The sequence below is a fragment of the Trachemys scripta genome, chromosome 7 (genome assembly GCF_013100865.1).
Source record: "Trachemys scripta elegans isolate TJP31775 chromosome 7, CAS_Tse_1.0, whole genome shotgun sequence".
Classification (NCBI taxonomy): domain Eukaryota; kingdom Metazoa; phylum Chordata; order Testudines; family Emydidae; genus Trachemys; species Trachemys scripta.
The window spans coordinates 21,082,449-21,099,706 of record NC_048304.1 but is presented as its reverse complement, the minus strand read 5'-3'; the positions used below and the strand labels follow the sequence as shown (position 1 = coordinate 21,099,706).

General features: G+C 44.0%; 1 protein-coding gene across 1 annotated transcript in view; it reads left to right on the top strand.

The window, feature by feature from the left end:
• The window catches only part of LOC117880479, a 29,186-nt gene extending 14,797 nt beyond the window's left edge, over window positions 1-14,389 (top strand). The window contains exons 3-7 of the mRNA XM_034776718.1: window positions 375-449; window positions 1,391-1,533; window positions 9,261-9,405; window positions 10,565-10,711; window positions 13,225-14,389. Of these exons, the coding sequence (XP_034632609.1) occupies window positions 375-449; window positions 1,391-1,533; window positions 9,261-9,405; window positions 10,565-10,711; window positions 13,225-13,414 (700 nt within the window). The 3' untranslated portion in view covers window positions 13,415-14,389. The remainder of the gene's footprint in view (window positions 1-374; window positions 450-1,390; window positions 1,534-9,260; window positions 9,406-10,564; window positions 10,712-13,224) is intronic.
• Window positions 14,390-17,258: the final 2,869 nt, after the last annotated feature.

The following is a 17,258-nucleotide window of genomic DNA, read 5'->3' as shown; positions in this document are numbered from 1 at the left end:
GACATTGTGCAACCAGGAAGAAGAAGCAACTTTGGAAATTAACAAAGTAAAAAGGTGAGTGAGTGGCTATGGGTTTTTTTATAAAATATCATATGCTGTCTTTTTCACTAACTTAATAAGGCTGCCATTCCAAAATGAACATAAATAAGGAGAGAGGGATCCTTATGAGAGAGAGAAAATTAGGTTTGTTTTATTTGAGAAGTAAAAAATAAAAACTTTTTTAAAAGAACATTTCTCTTAGTGCATCCTGATTCTGTCAATTGCTTAAACAAACAAAATGACTCAAATATACTCTCTACGTTTCTATATTAAAAATAATTGTCGGTGTCTTGATTATAACTCTCAGTTGAGTCATGCTGAATTTTTCTCCCTAGGACCTTTCTGAGGAAGAAAATGTATCAACAGAAAGACAGTAACAACGTGAGCTGGAGTGATAAAGCCCTAGTGAGGTGCAGTATTTTGAACCTTAAGCCATGTTACAGTATCTAATGCTGCTTCTGTTTTTTGTTGTAATACCCAGAATGTGCTAGGTGCTGTACAAACACATAACAAAACATATAGTCCCTACCTCAGAGAACTTCTGCCCAAAGTTAATGCTAAGGGGAACAGGTTTTTGCTGAATACTGCAAAACTCTGAGGCCAGTAGTGATGTTTAGTAAAATAATTTGTCCCTTTGTGACCAAATTTATTTTCATAGCTACCAAAATTCATCCTTTTCAGGATACTGGGCCAGTCATTAAACAGAATCCTCCAGGGGTGAAAATACCTTGTTTTACTCTAGCATCTGAGGATCTCAAACCATACCATTGACATTGCAGCACCCCTGTGAGATAGGCCAGCATTATTTTCGCTGTTTGGGGACCTGAGGTAGTACGGATGAGTTAGGTCTCAAATTTTCAAACGTGACCTTTAATCTTGGATGCCCAATTTTAGCCAACTGGGGCCGGACTTTCAGAGATGCTGAGCACCCACAAGTTCAGCTGAAGTCACAAATTGGAACAAATTAGGGCGCAATTTTCAAAAGTAGAGTCTATGTGATTTGCCCAAGATCGCATAGAGAGTCGGTGGCAGAGATGGAAATAGACCCCAGCTCTTCTAACTTCTAGTCCTGTACTCGAACAACAAGACCCATCCTTCCTGATCATAGCCTGTAGACAGAGGAACATCCAGATTCTAACACCTCATTTTTGTGATGTAGGTGTAGCAGAAGCAGAAAAGGCAATGGCTCTCTCAGCGCATGGTCCTGTCATAGTGTCTGTAAGGAGACTGAAATTCACTAATCTAATCCTAGCCCCTTGTTATTATGAACAGGCTGGGAGAATTGAGAAGATAAAATCAGGTGTACAAGCATCCTAGCTGAAAACACCATGTGTCTCTGTCTTATCTCCAGATTGGAGACTTGGAGAAGAAAAGAAAATGAAAGGACTGAGCATGCAAAGAAGAAGCGAGCAATACTGGAGCTCCAGAAATTGCAGCATCTCCACTTTCCAACAAGCCACTGGTTCTGTGCTCAACCAGCCACTTCCCAGCAATGTAAGCCTCTTTATTCCCAATAACATGTAATATTTACACATGGGACAAGCGTAGATAGGGAAAGAACTTGTGAATAAGGAGAAATCAGCACCCAAAATATGCCTCTTTTCATAGGTATGTCTCTAATTGAAACAGATAGTGTTAGGCATCATATTTATGGCTTGATTCAAATGATGGGTGACATTTTTCTAAGCCTGCACTAACTTTTTGAAAATCTTAATTTCAAGTGTGGAGCAAAGCAACCCCCTGGAATTTGTAAAACGACTGCCTGGAACTAGCACCAAGTTCTCCATAAGGGTGAAGTCCTCAGAGTTACTGTATACAGCCAGCCCTACATTCACTTTTCTGACAGTCATTTGGATGAGTGGGAAGGTTTGAAATGTAGGAGGGGTGTCCATTCTGGGACACTTGTTGCTAGGGAGCATATAAAGGGGGCTTGACAGGAAAAGATAGTGTTGGGGTGCTTTATTGTGGTGGTAGATACTCAGATGTAACCTCCCACTGTGCTTCTCCAGATCTCGTTTTTTTCTAGTCTACCAGCTTTTCCCTTTCTCCACCATTGACCTTCTCCTTTCCACTCTGAAAATTCTCAGAATCCACTTCCTACTTTAAAGAAGAACTTGAAACCCAACGGCCTCTGTGCTAGGCCCAAGCACAGCTCTTCTCTAGTGTACAGCCCATGCACTGGTGTGCAGTGGAGTCTGGGAACCGTATATTTGATTCATGGGTGATTTGAAGGAACCCAACAATCTCCACAGAAGATCTAAGAATGCAAATTTTAACAGGGAAAGCTATCATGTAGGCCACATACAGAGGCAAGAGGGCCCTGAGTTCCTTTTTTATGGAAGGACAACAGTGCAAGAGAAGGGAATTGCTTTGGAGACTTGGGTAGCAGACAGGCTGCATTGTGAATTCAAATGAAACAATGGTTTCAATAGGCCAGGACATCAGGACGCCCCTGTAAAAGTGGGATGTTCATTCCCCATATTATTAGAGATGGAGCAGAGTCTTCTGATCCAAATCCAAACATCCTCACAATTCAGAGAAAGCCCAAGTTGCAACATTCATCTCTGATTCCCCAACTTCCCCAAAGTTTGGGTGGTGCCTTAGATCAGAAGTTCCTGTCTGAACCCATCTCTGCTATTTACACTGTGCCCTTCTGGTTCAGAAATCATGCTGAATCTTTTCTAGAAAGACATGAAGATAAATTTCTTATACAAAAAAATGTTTCTATTTTTTTCTGTGTGCATTGTCTCATCTTACTTCTTTCATGTGGCATCTGATTCTCCCGCCGTTCTTGTGATCACCTACAAAAAATATGTATATCCCGAGGCACAGATATAAAGCTGTAGTAATTCTGAGTTGCTACTGAAATGTAGGTCCACCCAGTTAATTTCTTTTCCATTGTACTGGGTGGGGCAGTAATAGTTACACTTAGACACACACCCTTTCCTTTTTTGTAGTATTTTAGTTATTTTTACTACTGTCCAGGCGGACAACACAGCTTATTACTAAGGAAAATAAGTAGTTTCTCTCCTTTTGTGGTGAATAGTAAGTTCTAAAATAATTTTTTTTGGAGCTTCTGATTCAGACATTCTGTGCAGCAACTCCTGCCTTGTCCAGCTGATGTATTGTCTATACTGCTCTAAAACATGTCATTTAAACCAGCACTGTAGTAGCGAATAATTGGCACAAACTTCCCTACCAGAAAGATACCTTAAAAATAAAAAAATATACACTTCTGAGTCTGTAAATGATTTCAGTTGTCCTGAAACAAAGACAACAACGTACAATTGCCAGTCCAGAGTACTGGATTCCTTATCCCAGGCATTTTGCGTTTACTGGGTCCCTCGTCACAGGCACATAGCATTATCCTTCCACTCTGCTTTGTTATTAGGCTCAATCAGTGTATTGAAACATACAAAAGAATTCTGCTCTGTCAAGTGCTCCAAGGACAGGACCGTTGAGTACTGTATTTTAATAATCTACCTATCCATATGAAGACATCCAGCAGCAGGCAGAGCAGAGAGCAATGTGTTGTCCGAGCAATGTGTTGGCCAACCAAAACACAACGTGTATATCTCATTTGAAGCCTACCAGCCTTTGGGCTGCCACTTTAAAGGATTAAGCTAAATCTTCTGTATGCGAGGCTCATGTCACCTTGTTCCAGAACAGTTTCACTTATTCTCTCCCTTCTCTTCATCCCATGTGGTTTTGGCATGGAAATAGTACTAGTAGGAATGTAATAAATCTTCCCAAATGACATGCAAAACCGCATTAAACTTGCCTGGTTCTGTTGCCTGCTCAAAATTCAGGCCAGCATCATGCAAAAATAAAATAAAAAAATAAAAAGTTTAATTTAGAATTCACAAACCTTGTGAGCAAACCAGGATTGATTTATGGTTTGACATCAAAACTAGGTGAAATTTGCAATTTTGCCTGGTTTCAATATGGGAATAGGCGAAGCTGAGCTGTACTGTAAGCTTTTGGCTTTCTTTGAACCCCATACTCAGCTCTAAATCTGGGGAGTGGGAGCAATTGTTAACCCACATGGATTAAAACCCAAGAAAATGTTGAGTGAGTTTTTGCAGAATGAAACAGCCGAGTTTTACTGGCTCTACTCTTTGTGCTCCTCTTTCTTACCTAATCTGTGCTGTATAAAAGCCAAATCACGGAGTCAGAAGTAAATATCCACTACTGCCCAAAAACTCGCTGCCTTGGTTTATTTGGTAAGGGCGTCTCTTCCCAGGGTAGCCTTAAGTATGTGGGTTATGCACAAGTTCTGCTTTTAGAATGGAGCAAATCCTGGCAGAGCTGAGGATCTGTCTCTAGTTCTGTAATTACTGTACAGAGCGCGGGTTTGGATCTTTTATTGCTTGCGTGTCACAGCACTTTTCAAGTTACCACTGGTGGATGAATCAGTAGAATAAATTTCCTAGATTAACTGTTGGGGGACGGGAAAAACCTTGGTTTGTTACTTTATAGATATAATGATCTGTTATTTCTACAGTATTGCTCTTTTATAATGATGTTTTAGTTCTGCCATAGTTGTGCCTGGTGCTTTACAGTTAAATGAAGCAGTTCTCTGCTCCAACTAGTTTACAATCTAAGGGCCACATCCTGCAAACCCTTTCTTATTTGAGTAGCTCCATTGGAATGCATAGGGCTATTCGCATAGGTCCAGGTTTTTAAAGGCATTTAAAGACATGTAGGCATTGCTGTGTTCAATGCCTTACTCATTTTCAAAAAAGATTTAGACACTTCGGAGCCATTCAATTGGATTTAGGCTCTGAAGTGCCTAAAATCCCTTTTGAAAATAAGACTTAGGCTCCTAAATCAGTTAGGCATTGCAAGACTGAATGCAGCAATGCCTGAATACCTTTGAAAAATCTGGGTTATAAGGACAACTAACCGGAGTGAGGCTTTTGTAGGATCAAAGACTGTAAATTATGGATTTTAAAAATCAACAAAACATTGACTGACTCACCCTTAATAACATAATTACAGTACCTGTCTGATGCATGTCCAAAAATAATCCAAATAAGATTATATAACAATAAAAAGGTTTTATTCCCAAAGGGAAAGAACAGTCAGACTTTCAACACCACAGATATTTTGGCCCACACACACCCTTTGGCTGTGTCAGAATGTAATATAATTAAAGGGACCTGGTCAACCTAAAACTCACTTATTTGAATTCCTTACCTGTGTTAAATAGCAACATCTTAGATTATTAAAATGGAAGGAATTTTAAAACTCAAATTTGCTTTGCACCGTTTATGCTGTTTACTACTTTGCATTCAGTTCAGTTTGAAGTGTGAAACTAGGTTGGTCAGTTTCATTCTCATTTCTACTCAGTCTCATTTTCTGGTTCTCAAGCAATAGCACATTGTATTTGTTTTCTGTGTAGATGCTCAGCTTTTAAAAAAAATTCACTTCACCTTTGCTTTTACCTCTGCCCTTTTGTCTTTGCTTTCCATTAACTCTGTATTAAAAGGGGTGTCATGTGTAAGACATGGGTAATTGTCCCACTCTACTCAGGACTGGTAAGGCCTCAGATGGAGTACTGTGCCCAGTTCTGGGTGCCATATTTCAGCAAAGCTGTGGACAAACTGGATAGAGTCCAGAGAAGAGCAACAAAAATGATCAAACGTTTAGAAAACCTGACTTATGAGGAAAGGTTAAAAAAAAAACTGGGGATGCTTAGTCTTAAGAAAAGAAGACTGAAGGGAGGACCTGATAAGCCTTCAAATATTTTAAGGACTGTTATAAAGGATAGTGATCAATTGTTCTTCATGCCCAGTGAAGGTCTGACAAAAAGTTATGGGCTTAATCTGAAGCAAAGGCGATATAGGTAGATATTAGGAAACACTTTTTAACTATAAGGGTAGTTAGGATCTGGAATAGACTTCCAAAGGAGGTTGTGGAATCCCCATCATTGAAGGTTTTTAAAAACAGATTGGACAAACACCTGTCAGGGATGGTCTAGATTTACTTGGTCCTGCTGCAGGGCAAGCAGCTGGACTTGATGATTTAATAATAATAATTAATAGAGATATCCTATCTCCTAGAACTGGAAGGGACCTTGGAAGGTCATCGAGTCCAGCCCCCTGCCTTCACTAGCAGGACCAAGTACTGATTTTGCCCCAGATCCCTAAGTGGCCCCCTCAAGGATTGAACTCACAACCCTGGGTTTAGCAGGCCAATGATCCCTCCAGCCCTACAGTTCCGTGATTCTGTGAGCACACACACGATTGAGTATTATTTGCATGAATACTCAAAGAAAGTGATTTTCACACTAAAATAATTGCAGATTGTTTTAAACTGGCAAAACCCTTCACCAGAGCCCTGGTGCAGAGACAATTAAAAGATCTGACTTCACCCTTTGCATGTAGTGCAGTGCAAGCATCTGCAGTTAGTCTGGGTAAACAACTGTGGTGAAAATTACAAATCAATAAATGCAATATGCCTAGTATATTTTATTTTGGATGTCTTACTGTTTGACACAACAGTTAGTGTTCCCCAAACTCATGGCCAGATTCCTGGCACATGAGCCATACTGTCAGCGAACTGTCTCCTTCACAGCTAGAATCACAGACTCAATGGCTTTGTGTGAATGTGATAAGAAAAAAAAAATTGTCACCTCAGAAGCCATCCAATAAATTTTACAGTAGCCTGTTTTTTCTAGGAATGATGCCTTGGGCAAGGTCTGGCTGATCCGGAAGGGAAAGGTTTAATGTTTCAAAACATTCCCGGGTCCTATTTATCTACTCCAAAGCTCCAGTGGCTTCCTCACTCTTTCTTTTGCATATAGGAGTTATAACCATGGAACAGAAACAAAGCAATGGGACTTCTGTGACTATGGGACTTTTGTGACCAATCACGGCTCAGTGGAATATTGAGTAGCCAATACTTGCAGCGAACTGTTTTTGATCAGTCCATAGAGAAAAAACAAACAAACGTTGTGCGGTAAATTTAAGTTAAAAACAAATCTGAGGGAATCATGGTCTGCTTGTAAATTGTCCTCAAGCAGAAAAAGAAGTTACATGTATCAAGTAAATTATTCCCAAGGAATCATTCACTCAGCTCTAGCCACAGCACCACAGGGGATATAATTAATCAGAAAAATTAAAAGTATATTTACTGAGATTTTACAAAAATCCATCTTTAAATACATACCACTAATATTAGATTCTATAAATCCCTTCTTGGGACTAAAGCCAGCTGAGAGTAATCCTTAATAGCCAATCCGAACAGTTTTATATCGAAAGACCATTGAAAGCAGGCCAACCAATCAGCAGCCTAATGACATCAAGAGAAAAAATATACCCTGCACTGAAGATTTAATTCTGATTGTGACCTCAAGTGTATATCTTCTGATGTCATTTCTCAGGCTCTTGACTGATTGGCTGCCATGTATTGAATAGGCCCTTTAGATGGATTAGCTGTAACCATTACTTTGGCCAAACCATCAGTGCTGTGGGGGTGGCAGCTCTTTCACATGGGCAAATAAAAGGCTGAAGCAGTGTAGGTTTGTTTGGATTTTGGGGCACATTTTAGACTTGGTTTGTAGCTCTTTAGGTTGCTGGTTTTACCTCTTATATTCAATGACTATTGGCAAAGAGAAAAGCACATTCTTTCAGTGCAAAATAATATTTTCCTTACCTTAAACTAATGTAAAGTGCCCATGGCAGCATCTCTGCTAGAAATGTCCTTACTGACTATTCCCAAGGGGCAATACTTTGTGCAGGGTTACAGGACACTGTGATAAAAACAGCCTACACGAGCTCGTGTCTATTTGTGCTAGCACCTGTGGGGAAGTGCTACATTTTGGGAATAATGGGTACATAGATGCTGGTGCTGGGGGTGCTGCCACACTCCCTGGCTTGAAGTGGTGTCCATGTATATCCATTACAGTTTGGTTCAATGCCTCTCAGCACCCCCACTATAAAAATTGTTCCAGCAGCCCAGAATGGGTAACAGCATTTCTACTGCAGGCAAGACCTGTATGAGAGAGAACTCAATGTGTCTTTCACTGTAAGATCCTCCACTTTAAATTCTCTCTTAGCCCTAACAGGCAGGTAAGTGGACTTCTTTCATAGAAGACAGAATACCACTGTCCTACAATTTCTTTTAGCTCAGCCTATTGCTATTTGCAAATTTAAAGGAAATAGTTTCAATCTCCAAATAATTCAGTTTATGAACTCCAGATAAAGAAGATTTATCAAACAAGCTTCACACTCTTCCTTAATTAAGATAATATTAAAGTATGGAGAAGAGAGCCGTCGAGGCAGGTGTTTCGGTTAGGGATGTGTTTGAATAAAAGAATACACTGCCAAAATCATGTAATCCATACTCCCATAGATACTGTGTTGCTGCAGTGATTCCCGCAAAAGAATAGGCCAAATTCAGAGGTGCTGGGTAAGATTTACCCTTTACTCTGGAAGGGAGCTCAGATACCTGCTAATGTGCTTTGCCTGAGAATCTATATGGAACAGACTAGAGAGAGACTAGAATAGGTAGTTTAGGTTATATATAGGGTAAACAGACAGCAAATGAGAAAAATCGGGACAGGGGTGGGGGGTAATAGGAGCCTATATAAGAAAAAGCCCCAAAAATCGGGACTGTCCCTATAAAATTGGGACATCTGGTCACCCAAGTTACATATCAGGAAGTGAGTCCAAAGGAGTCTAAATTGGCTTAACGTAAATAGTAAGGAGCCAGAAGAGGCTGTAAGTTAAAATATAGGGTAGTTATTTTAATTCTCACCTTTATTACACCCTCGGGAAGATGCTTCTATTACACTCCTGTCTTCTGGCCCCTTGGAATGTGACACCAACCTGGGCTCCCTTAAATTCAATTACATCTTCTTCCTGACATGTAATGTATGCTCCTTTATGCATCACCTCGGAATCTGGCCCTCTATGTAAAACACTGCATGTAAGCAGTATTTTTTAATAAATACAATGAGCCTTTCTGTACATAAGGGTATAGAGTGCTAGAGAGGGGCTTAATAAACTAAATAAAAAATGTGTTAAGTGAAAAGAATGCAATAAAATGCTGAGTGATTTAAAGTTTCCCCAAATGCTTGGAGTTTAGTGTCTCTATCACTCCCAGTCATACAGACCCATGCAAGTGAGATGCAGTTGTTTAGATATCTGTCTGAGTTCATTTCTGTATATAAAAATACATTAAGAGCCTTCTAGCTTTCTCTTCCCATTCTCTAGATCAGAATTTGCAGATTTCTGAAAACCTCTTTGAAACAGAGCTTTCTGCTTGGATGCAGCCTCACAAGAAGTCCCATGTCCTTTCCCATCCATGCGCTGTGATGCAGGAGGCCCCCATCAACTTTTCCAGGGAGTTTCCTTACAGGTAAACAGAACATTCAGTACACGCCGAGAAATCCGAGTTCTGAGCCAACTCACTCTTCCTTTGCAAGTGAACTACTCAGCTGGAAACATTAAATGCTTCACAGGCCAAATGTAAAAAGTAAAGGCCTTTTCTGAGTCTCATTAGCTTTGTAGTAGATTGATTTGAACATGTGGGGAGCAGCACCACCATCCTCTCAGCATTCAGTGATTTTTTGTTTTTCGGAAGACCAATGAGATGAGTTCTGGATGCAAGCCAAGGGTTTGAATGGGACAGTGCAAGCACTGGAGGACTGTTTTTTCCCCCTCTGCATTTCCCTCTTCCAGTAAAGTCTCTGGTTTTTATGAGTGATTCCTTTAAACCCTCTCCCCACACTCAAGCCTCCAACAGGCAGCCTCCCCGCTGAGGGGAACTGGGCAGAAATCCCTTTAGAACTCAGCAACACTGCACTTTGATCAAGAAAGGAGTAACCGCGGTGCATCATGAAACTCTCTCTCTCCCAACGCTGTTCAAGAGCCGAGCTTGCTGCCTCTGCAGCACTTTTCGCCTCTTGCTGGTTGTAGGAGAGATTCCCCAGTTTGACAAGTGATCCAGGAGCTCTTGCAGAGCACTGCCTTTTATGGCACAAAAGTTTCACTGGGAGTTTTTTTTTCTATAGGAAGGGGAAGGAACATGGGCTAGCTGCTAAAGAGGGGACTGGGAATCAGGACGCCTGGGTTCTGTTCCTTGGTCTACTAGCAACTCACCATGTGGTCATGGGCAAGTCACTTCACCTCTGTGCATTAGCTGCTCCGTGTGCAAATTAGGGACAATGTTTCCGTTCCTCTCTGCCAGAGGAGGAAGATTCCGAACGTTGCGTTCCAGCCCTGGGCTGGAAGCAGAGGCTGCCTCTTCCAGTGGCACTTCCAGGGCAGAGCAGTGTCACTGCACAATATTAGGCAGCCACTGACTCTGATTTTGGGAGAAGTTTAAATCCTAAGCCAACAGTTTTCCATTTGAGATCGGTTTCTTAGGGGAGTGATGGCCTCCCCTGAACTGAGATTTCCATCTGGACCCTGTATTTTTTGGTTCTTAAGTATGCCTTCATAACTCGTGTTTTCATCTTGTTTTTTAATCTTCTTTTACTCCCATTATTTGAAATTAATCTAATGTGATGTTATAGACTAGCCTGGGGACCTGTGACCACCCATGACTTGGAGGGAAAACTGCGTTACCCAAGGACGATGCTGGACTTGTTTAAAGAAGGCAAAGCAAGCAGCCTCCTTGTAGAGAGAAATCTGCAGCCAACAAAATCAATCCCTAGCAAAGGGTAAGTAGAGAAGCCCTCTGTGTCTGCCAACCCATGATGAATAATCACTCTTGTTCCCCCAGCTTTTCCTACTCCCATCAAGCTTCACTCACTGGCTACAGTCTGATCCCATTGTTCCCTCGGTAAAGATGCGTACAGCAGTCTCACTGCTGGCAAAAACCCAGGAAAGGCAAAAATTGCATTTCATAAATGTGTAAAATAGTAAAAGGGTTCTCATGTTCACCCTGAATTTTATTTTATTTTATTTCAAAAGTAAGAGTCAGATTTCTCAGCAGAAAAAAGGAATTTGTTTGGGGCAAATTCACAATTTTATCTAAGGTATAATAACAGCAGCACAGAAAGCTGCACTTCCTAGCAGAAATGACCAGTGTTTACAAAGCAATCCAGGGAATTATCTGCCAAATTACCAGGTGTCATGAAGTGAGAATAGGTCATTTCAGCCAGCACTATACATATCATAGAATCATAGAATATCCGGGTTGGAAGGGACCCCAGGAGGTCATCTAGTCCAACTCTCTGCTCAAAGCAGGACCAATCCTGGAGCAGAGACATGCAGAGCCCAAGTTTGGAAATCCCACCCCTTTGAACAGTGACTCTCAGAGCAGAGAACAGGCCTTTATGGTAAGTAGACAGCAGCCCAAACTGTTGGACATACAGGTGGTGGCTGCCTGCACTTATGAATGTTGCAGTGGGCACAGAACAAAGGTGGCTGAGAAGTGCCCAACAAAGACAACTCTGATCAAGATATTTTCAGAATGTGTGTGTTGTATAGACACCAGGTTGGTGTCTCCTCCTGCCCAACACTTTGTTGTGGCTGTTTGTAAAGCAGTGATGCGGAAGGTTGCCTAAAAGGAGAGAGTCTGCTTTGTCTTGATCCTCCAGAGATATTTGGGAAGCTCACTCTGGTGTAGTAAAGGAAGCTGTTGTTTGATAACTATGTCAAGCTATTAGTATAATTCTGATACGACTGCCTGGCTTATTCAAGAGCCCTTGAAGAACATGCATAGTGTCATGATTACAGGGCTAGCTGTATCTCTCTGAATGCACCGCCACAAGTGATGAGCCTCAAGCTGTTACCTTTTGTGGGGTGAAACCCCGTGATTCTCCCTTTCTTACACCAGGACCTCAGCTGCAGACCTCTATGTGTTAATCATGATTACCCCCACAGGCCAGAGTTAGTTTCAGTATCTGCAGTTCTGCTTCTCGGGAGCTGTGAGCAGTGGTATCCTGTGACCAGTCAGCCTCTTCAAAATAAAATATCGTTTATTCTTAACAGTAGGAAAACCACATAGCATAGGACAGGGGTCGGCAACCTACAGCACGCGTGCCAAACACGGCACGCAAGCCGATTTTGAGTGGCACGCTGCTGCTGCTGCGGTCCCAGCCCCCAGCCCCACTCAACCCCCCCCCCGCCCACCACTCTCCCCTGCGGGGGCAGGAGGCAGAAGCTTGGTCCTGCAGCAGCCAAGCTTCCCCCCCACCCCCGCTTCTTCCCCCAGCGTGCTGCTTTCCTGCCCCTCCTCCTCTCCTTCCCTGCGCCGATCAGCTGATGGCCCTTGTGAGGGGGAGGGGGAGGAGTGGCAGTGTGCTCCCTGCTCCATAGAGGAGGCAGAGAAGAGGTAGGGTCGGGGCTTTGGGGAAGGGGGTGGAACAGGGCATATCCCTTCCAGCCCCCTGCCATGAGCCGCAGGCAGGGGGCTGGGAGCACCCCCACAAGCCGAGCACCCCAGCCCTCTGCCCTGACCCCTGAACCCCCACACACACACCCAGCCTTCTGCCCTGCACCCCCACACACCCCCAGCCCTCTGCCCTGACCTCCCCTCCCACCCAGCCTTCTGCCCTGCACCCCCACACACCCCAGCCCTCTGCCCTGACCCCTGAACCCCCCACACCCACACTTCCCTCTGCCCTGACCCCTGAACCCCCCACACACCCAGCCTTCTGCCCTGCATCCCCCACATTTTCCTCAGAGGTATCTTACCTCTAGTCATTATCTCATTTCCTGCTTGCTTTTCCTAACAGCCCCTTTTGACTTAGGTCTGGTCTATACTACCCGCCTGAATCGGCGGGTAGAAATCGACCTCTCAGGGATCGATTTATCGCGTCCCGTTGGGATGCGACAATCGATCCCCGAATCGGCGCTCTAACTCCACCAGCAGAGGTGGTAGTAAGCGCCGCTGACAAAAAGCAGCAGAAGTCGATTTTGCCGCCGTCCTCACAACGGGGTAAGTCAGCTGCAATACGTCGAATTCAGCTACGCTATTCACGTAGCTGAATTTGCGTATCTTAAATCGACTCCCCGCTGTAGTGTAGATGTACCCTTAGTTTCATATAGTTAACAACAACTGCCCTTTCCGCAACTGGACGATCATAGAGCATGAATAAATGAATACAGAGTGCCCACCTCCTCCAAGCATAGTACCTACAGTATTCGCATTTAGAAAGATTGACATGTACCTTTACCTTAATATCAATCACTTGGAGATGATTCTGTCTTCTGTTTTTCTTTTAAGGAGGTACATCTTGGTGAATGCTGAGACTCCTTCAATATCCTCTACCCTGCCTGTAAGCACCCCACTGGAAGACAGGTTACTGAGTGTCCGATTCCCCAAACAAAAAGAAAGGATGCTTCAAACTCTGCCCCACAGTGTGCACAAGCAGTCTCAGCCTCCTGCAGCAATGCGACACCCTCTCGCTTTATGAAGGCATTTCCAGGGTTGGCTAACACCATAACAAGACCACTTTTCTAGTCCTGCAGATCACATTATGTAATGTGATATTTTTTTCAAGCTATATTGTTATCTGTTTACTCTCTTTAATCTTGTATTAATACTTCATAGTTGATACTCGTTAGCACCAAAGTGAATATTCAATGTGCAATAATAGCCAAAGGGGATAGCATTTCCTAGCTGTTAATTACCAGGTAGGCTGAGAACCAGGGAGCAGGGTCATGGAAAATGTTTATGCCAAAATCCAACTTTTCTGGTTTCATTACCAGAGCAAAGCTCTCAAGGGTGTGCACTTACCTCGAGACCATTTCATGTGAACCTGGAACTGGGCTGGGCCTCCCAACAACTGCATACCACTCTCCCTTAACCTGCAGCCATCTTTCTGAGGGAGTGGGCCTTTACTCCCCCAACAAACATCTTTGAGGAGGAGCTAGATGGTCCTCTCTTCCCACCAGATGTCATCTGAGGAGCCGGCAAGCAGGCTTGCTGTGCTTCCCAATACCAAAAAGGCTTCTGAAGGATGCCAGGTAGCCCTACACTACTCACCATCTGAGACCTGAGGTGACTCAGTTGGCCCAGAACTACTTGACAGGGTTTGCCTCCATCTAAAGATCTTGGGAAGGGGAGAATGGCCCAGAACCCACCATGTGGAGATTCTAGAAGGCTGGTAACGTCTACTAGCTCTTGCCCCCTCCTTGAAGACATCTGAAGTAAAATTTTAGTGTGGAGAGCCAGGGTGAACCCAACACTGAGGGCTGCAAAACAGATGAACTGAAATTCACCCCCAACCCCAAATTGTTTTTTGTTCACTGAAGCCAACAGGTTTTATGTAGTCCTGCCCGAGAACTCAAGCCCTCAGTCCAACCACCCATTAGTTGCCAGAAACTACCCAAGTCAGAGGTCCAATCACTCCAGTAAACTGTGTAAAAGTAATAAATGAAGAGAATAGAAAATATCAAAGGCTTCACCCTGGTTTTGTATTTCATTTTCACACCCGGCTTTTATTTCTTTACAATATCAGCCTTTTCATACCAGCTAATTATGCTACAGTAGTGAACAGACAAGCAGGATTGGTTCTCATCATTAGGCTAAGATAACCATGTTATGTCTGTTACTCTCCAAGAATCCTGCTAATCCAAGGGGATTACAAGTTCAATTATTTCCACCAGTTCCCATCTATTCTACTATGTCGTGGATCCCAATTACAACACCGTAATCCCTGACAGAGTTAAAACATGGTTTGATCTTGCAGTGTAGCCAGGATCAAACTGTTTTACTTGTGTGCCCAAGTCATGCTGTAGCACTGGACATTAGCAGGACTGTAGCACAGTGCAGAAACATGTTTAAAACATGCTTTGGTACTGTATACTCTACAAGCCAGTACAGTCCCCCGTGTCAGGAAACAAACAAATGAATTGCTATAGGATAGGACCATAGATTAGTCCATGTGGTAGGTGTCGGAGATCCACAGGATCAGTGCTATGTCCCCAACTTCAGACAGTGTCTTGGAGGAACCCCTTTGATTTTCCAGACCCCCAAGGGGTCTCACTTTCCCTTCAGCATAGACCACACCGCCTCCCAAGATTGAACCTCTGGGGCTTCAGAACTCTTGCTTCACACCCTGAGCTCTGTTCAGCGAGTCCAACTGAGATAGACTAGTGGAGACTAATCAGGGATTAATGCTCTTCACGCAGTATTTGCAGGGACACTCAAACAGTGTTTCCAGAATAGTAGGTAGGGGTTGTTAGTCAACTGGAACACAGCATAGGAAGTCCTTAAGTTAACAGAGACATGAAGGGTAAAGCACAGGCCATTCTGGTCATTCCAGAGCAAGCCTCTTGCCAAGCTGTAGTGAACTCCTTTTTCTGGCACTCTGTCTCTCTCTTTGACTTCCTTCCTTAGTCGGTTCCCAGGTGAGAGAGCCCCCAGCTTCTTCCGGAAGCCAACTCTTATCCCTCCACCTCAGACCTCTGTCCTTCATTCTCGAGCTGGGGGTATCTGCTCAGCTTCCTTGCTGAGAGGCAGGGACATCCTCCGCCCTCAGCATTGTTGGTGTCAATGTCCTGGTGCTTGGGTTTGCCATTGTCTTCTTGGATTTTCCATTGATATAAGTCAGCCAAGGCTGGTCCTTTTTAATGACCCAATCAGATTACTGAGACAGCTAGGCAATGCGCACACAACTGTCTCTTAGACCTGGTCAACCTTACAAATGTACATCGGTATAACTACATTGCTCAGGGCTGTGAAAAATCCACACCTCTGAGCAATGCAGTCATACCAACCTGACCCCGAGTGCAGACCACCCTGTGTCGCTGAGAGGGCTTCTTCCTTCAACACCTTGACTGAAGCACTGCAAAGGCGCAGTTGCACCAGTGACGCTGCAGCGCTGTAAGTGTAGCCAAGCCCTCAGCCTGCCCTGAGACCAAACTTAGTCCTTTCCCCAACTGGGTAACCGTGCAAAGTATAGGGGAAACTGAGGCACTCATAGGCTTCAGAAAAATCTTACCAAAAATGCTCACTTCATCACAGTAGGTAAGGTATAATGTGATTTTCCAATATGGTTATAGGATGCTTCTCAGAAGAAAATCTATCTAGAACCCAGCTATGTTTACATACAGTTGCGTCTACAACAGATTCAGCAGTGGTATGGACAGGACCTCGGTGTTTGAAGGAGGATGATCAGAATGTGGTTTAATGAGGCTATGAGCCAAGGTTACGATAACTACCCCTGTGATAGAGGGTTTTTCAAAAAGAAACTTATTCTAAGCAAGGAACCAGGGTCAGCTCCAGGCACCAGCAATGGAAAGGGGTGGCACATCCGGGTCTTCGGCGGCAATTCAGCAGGGGGTTCCTCAGTCCCTCTTGGAGGGAGGGACCGGGCCCCGAATTGCAGCTGAAGAATGAAGCGGCGCGGTAGAGCTGCCGCCGAAGTGCCACCGATCGCAGCTTTATTTTTTATTTTTCTTCGCCACTTGGGGCGGCAAAAAAGCTGGAGCCGGCCCTGCAAGGGACTATAGTAAAAATTAATCCATGGCTACCCACAGGGCATTGAGTGGCAGGTTCTCACATCTCTCAAAATTCAATCCATACTTGGCTGCACCTGTCTTGCCATAACAAGCCATAAACTTCCAGTCTCTATGGTATTCGGTTGCCTGGCAACAATGCCTCTTCTCTGAATCCAGTCTTCTTATACCGGGTCATTAAAACCCTTTTGGTTTTTATCTATGCAGCATCAAATATTCCCTTTACTAAGCAAAAATGACAATCGCCACTGCCAGGAGCGACTCTAGCTTTTTTGCCACCCCAAGCACGGCAGGCAGGCTGCCTTTGGCGGCATGCCTGTGGGAGGTCCCAGGTCCCGCGGATTCGGCGGCATGCCAGCGGGAGGTCCGCCGGTCCCGCAGCTTTGGCGTACCCGCCGCTGAATTGCCGCCGAATCCGTGGGACCGGCGGACCTCCTGCCTGGGGCTTGCCGCCCCAGGCACGCACTTGGAGCACTGGTGCCTGGAGCCGCCACTGGCCACTGCAGACCTTTTTCTCCGTTTGGATTGCTTCATCTCTCTGCTCATGCACAGAGTTGGCTGCAGGAAGTTCTGCTGCACGTGTGATCAGAGCTCCATTTTCATGTCTGGTTTTCTTTTGCTTTCACTGACGATGAGCATAATGTGAAAATGGGACCCCGAGCCTGATAAAGGCATGTGGATTTCTGAATCGCCATTGCTTTGGTAAAGCACTTCTTCCTTTGGGGCAGTTGTTTTGCATGTGGGAGGTGCTTGGCTGGCACTTCAAGACCATGACCCTTCAGGACAGCAAAACCA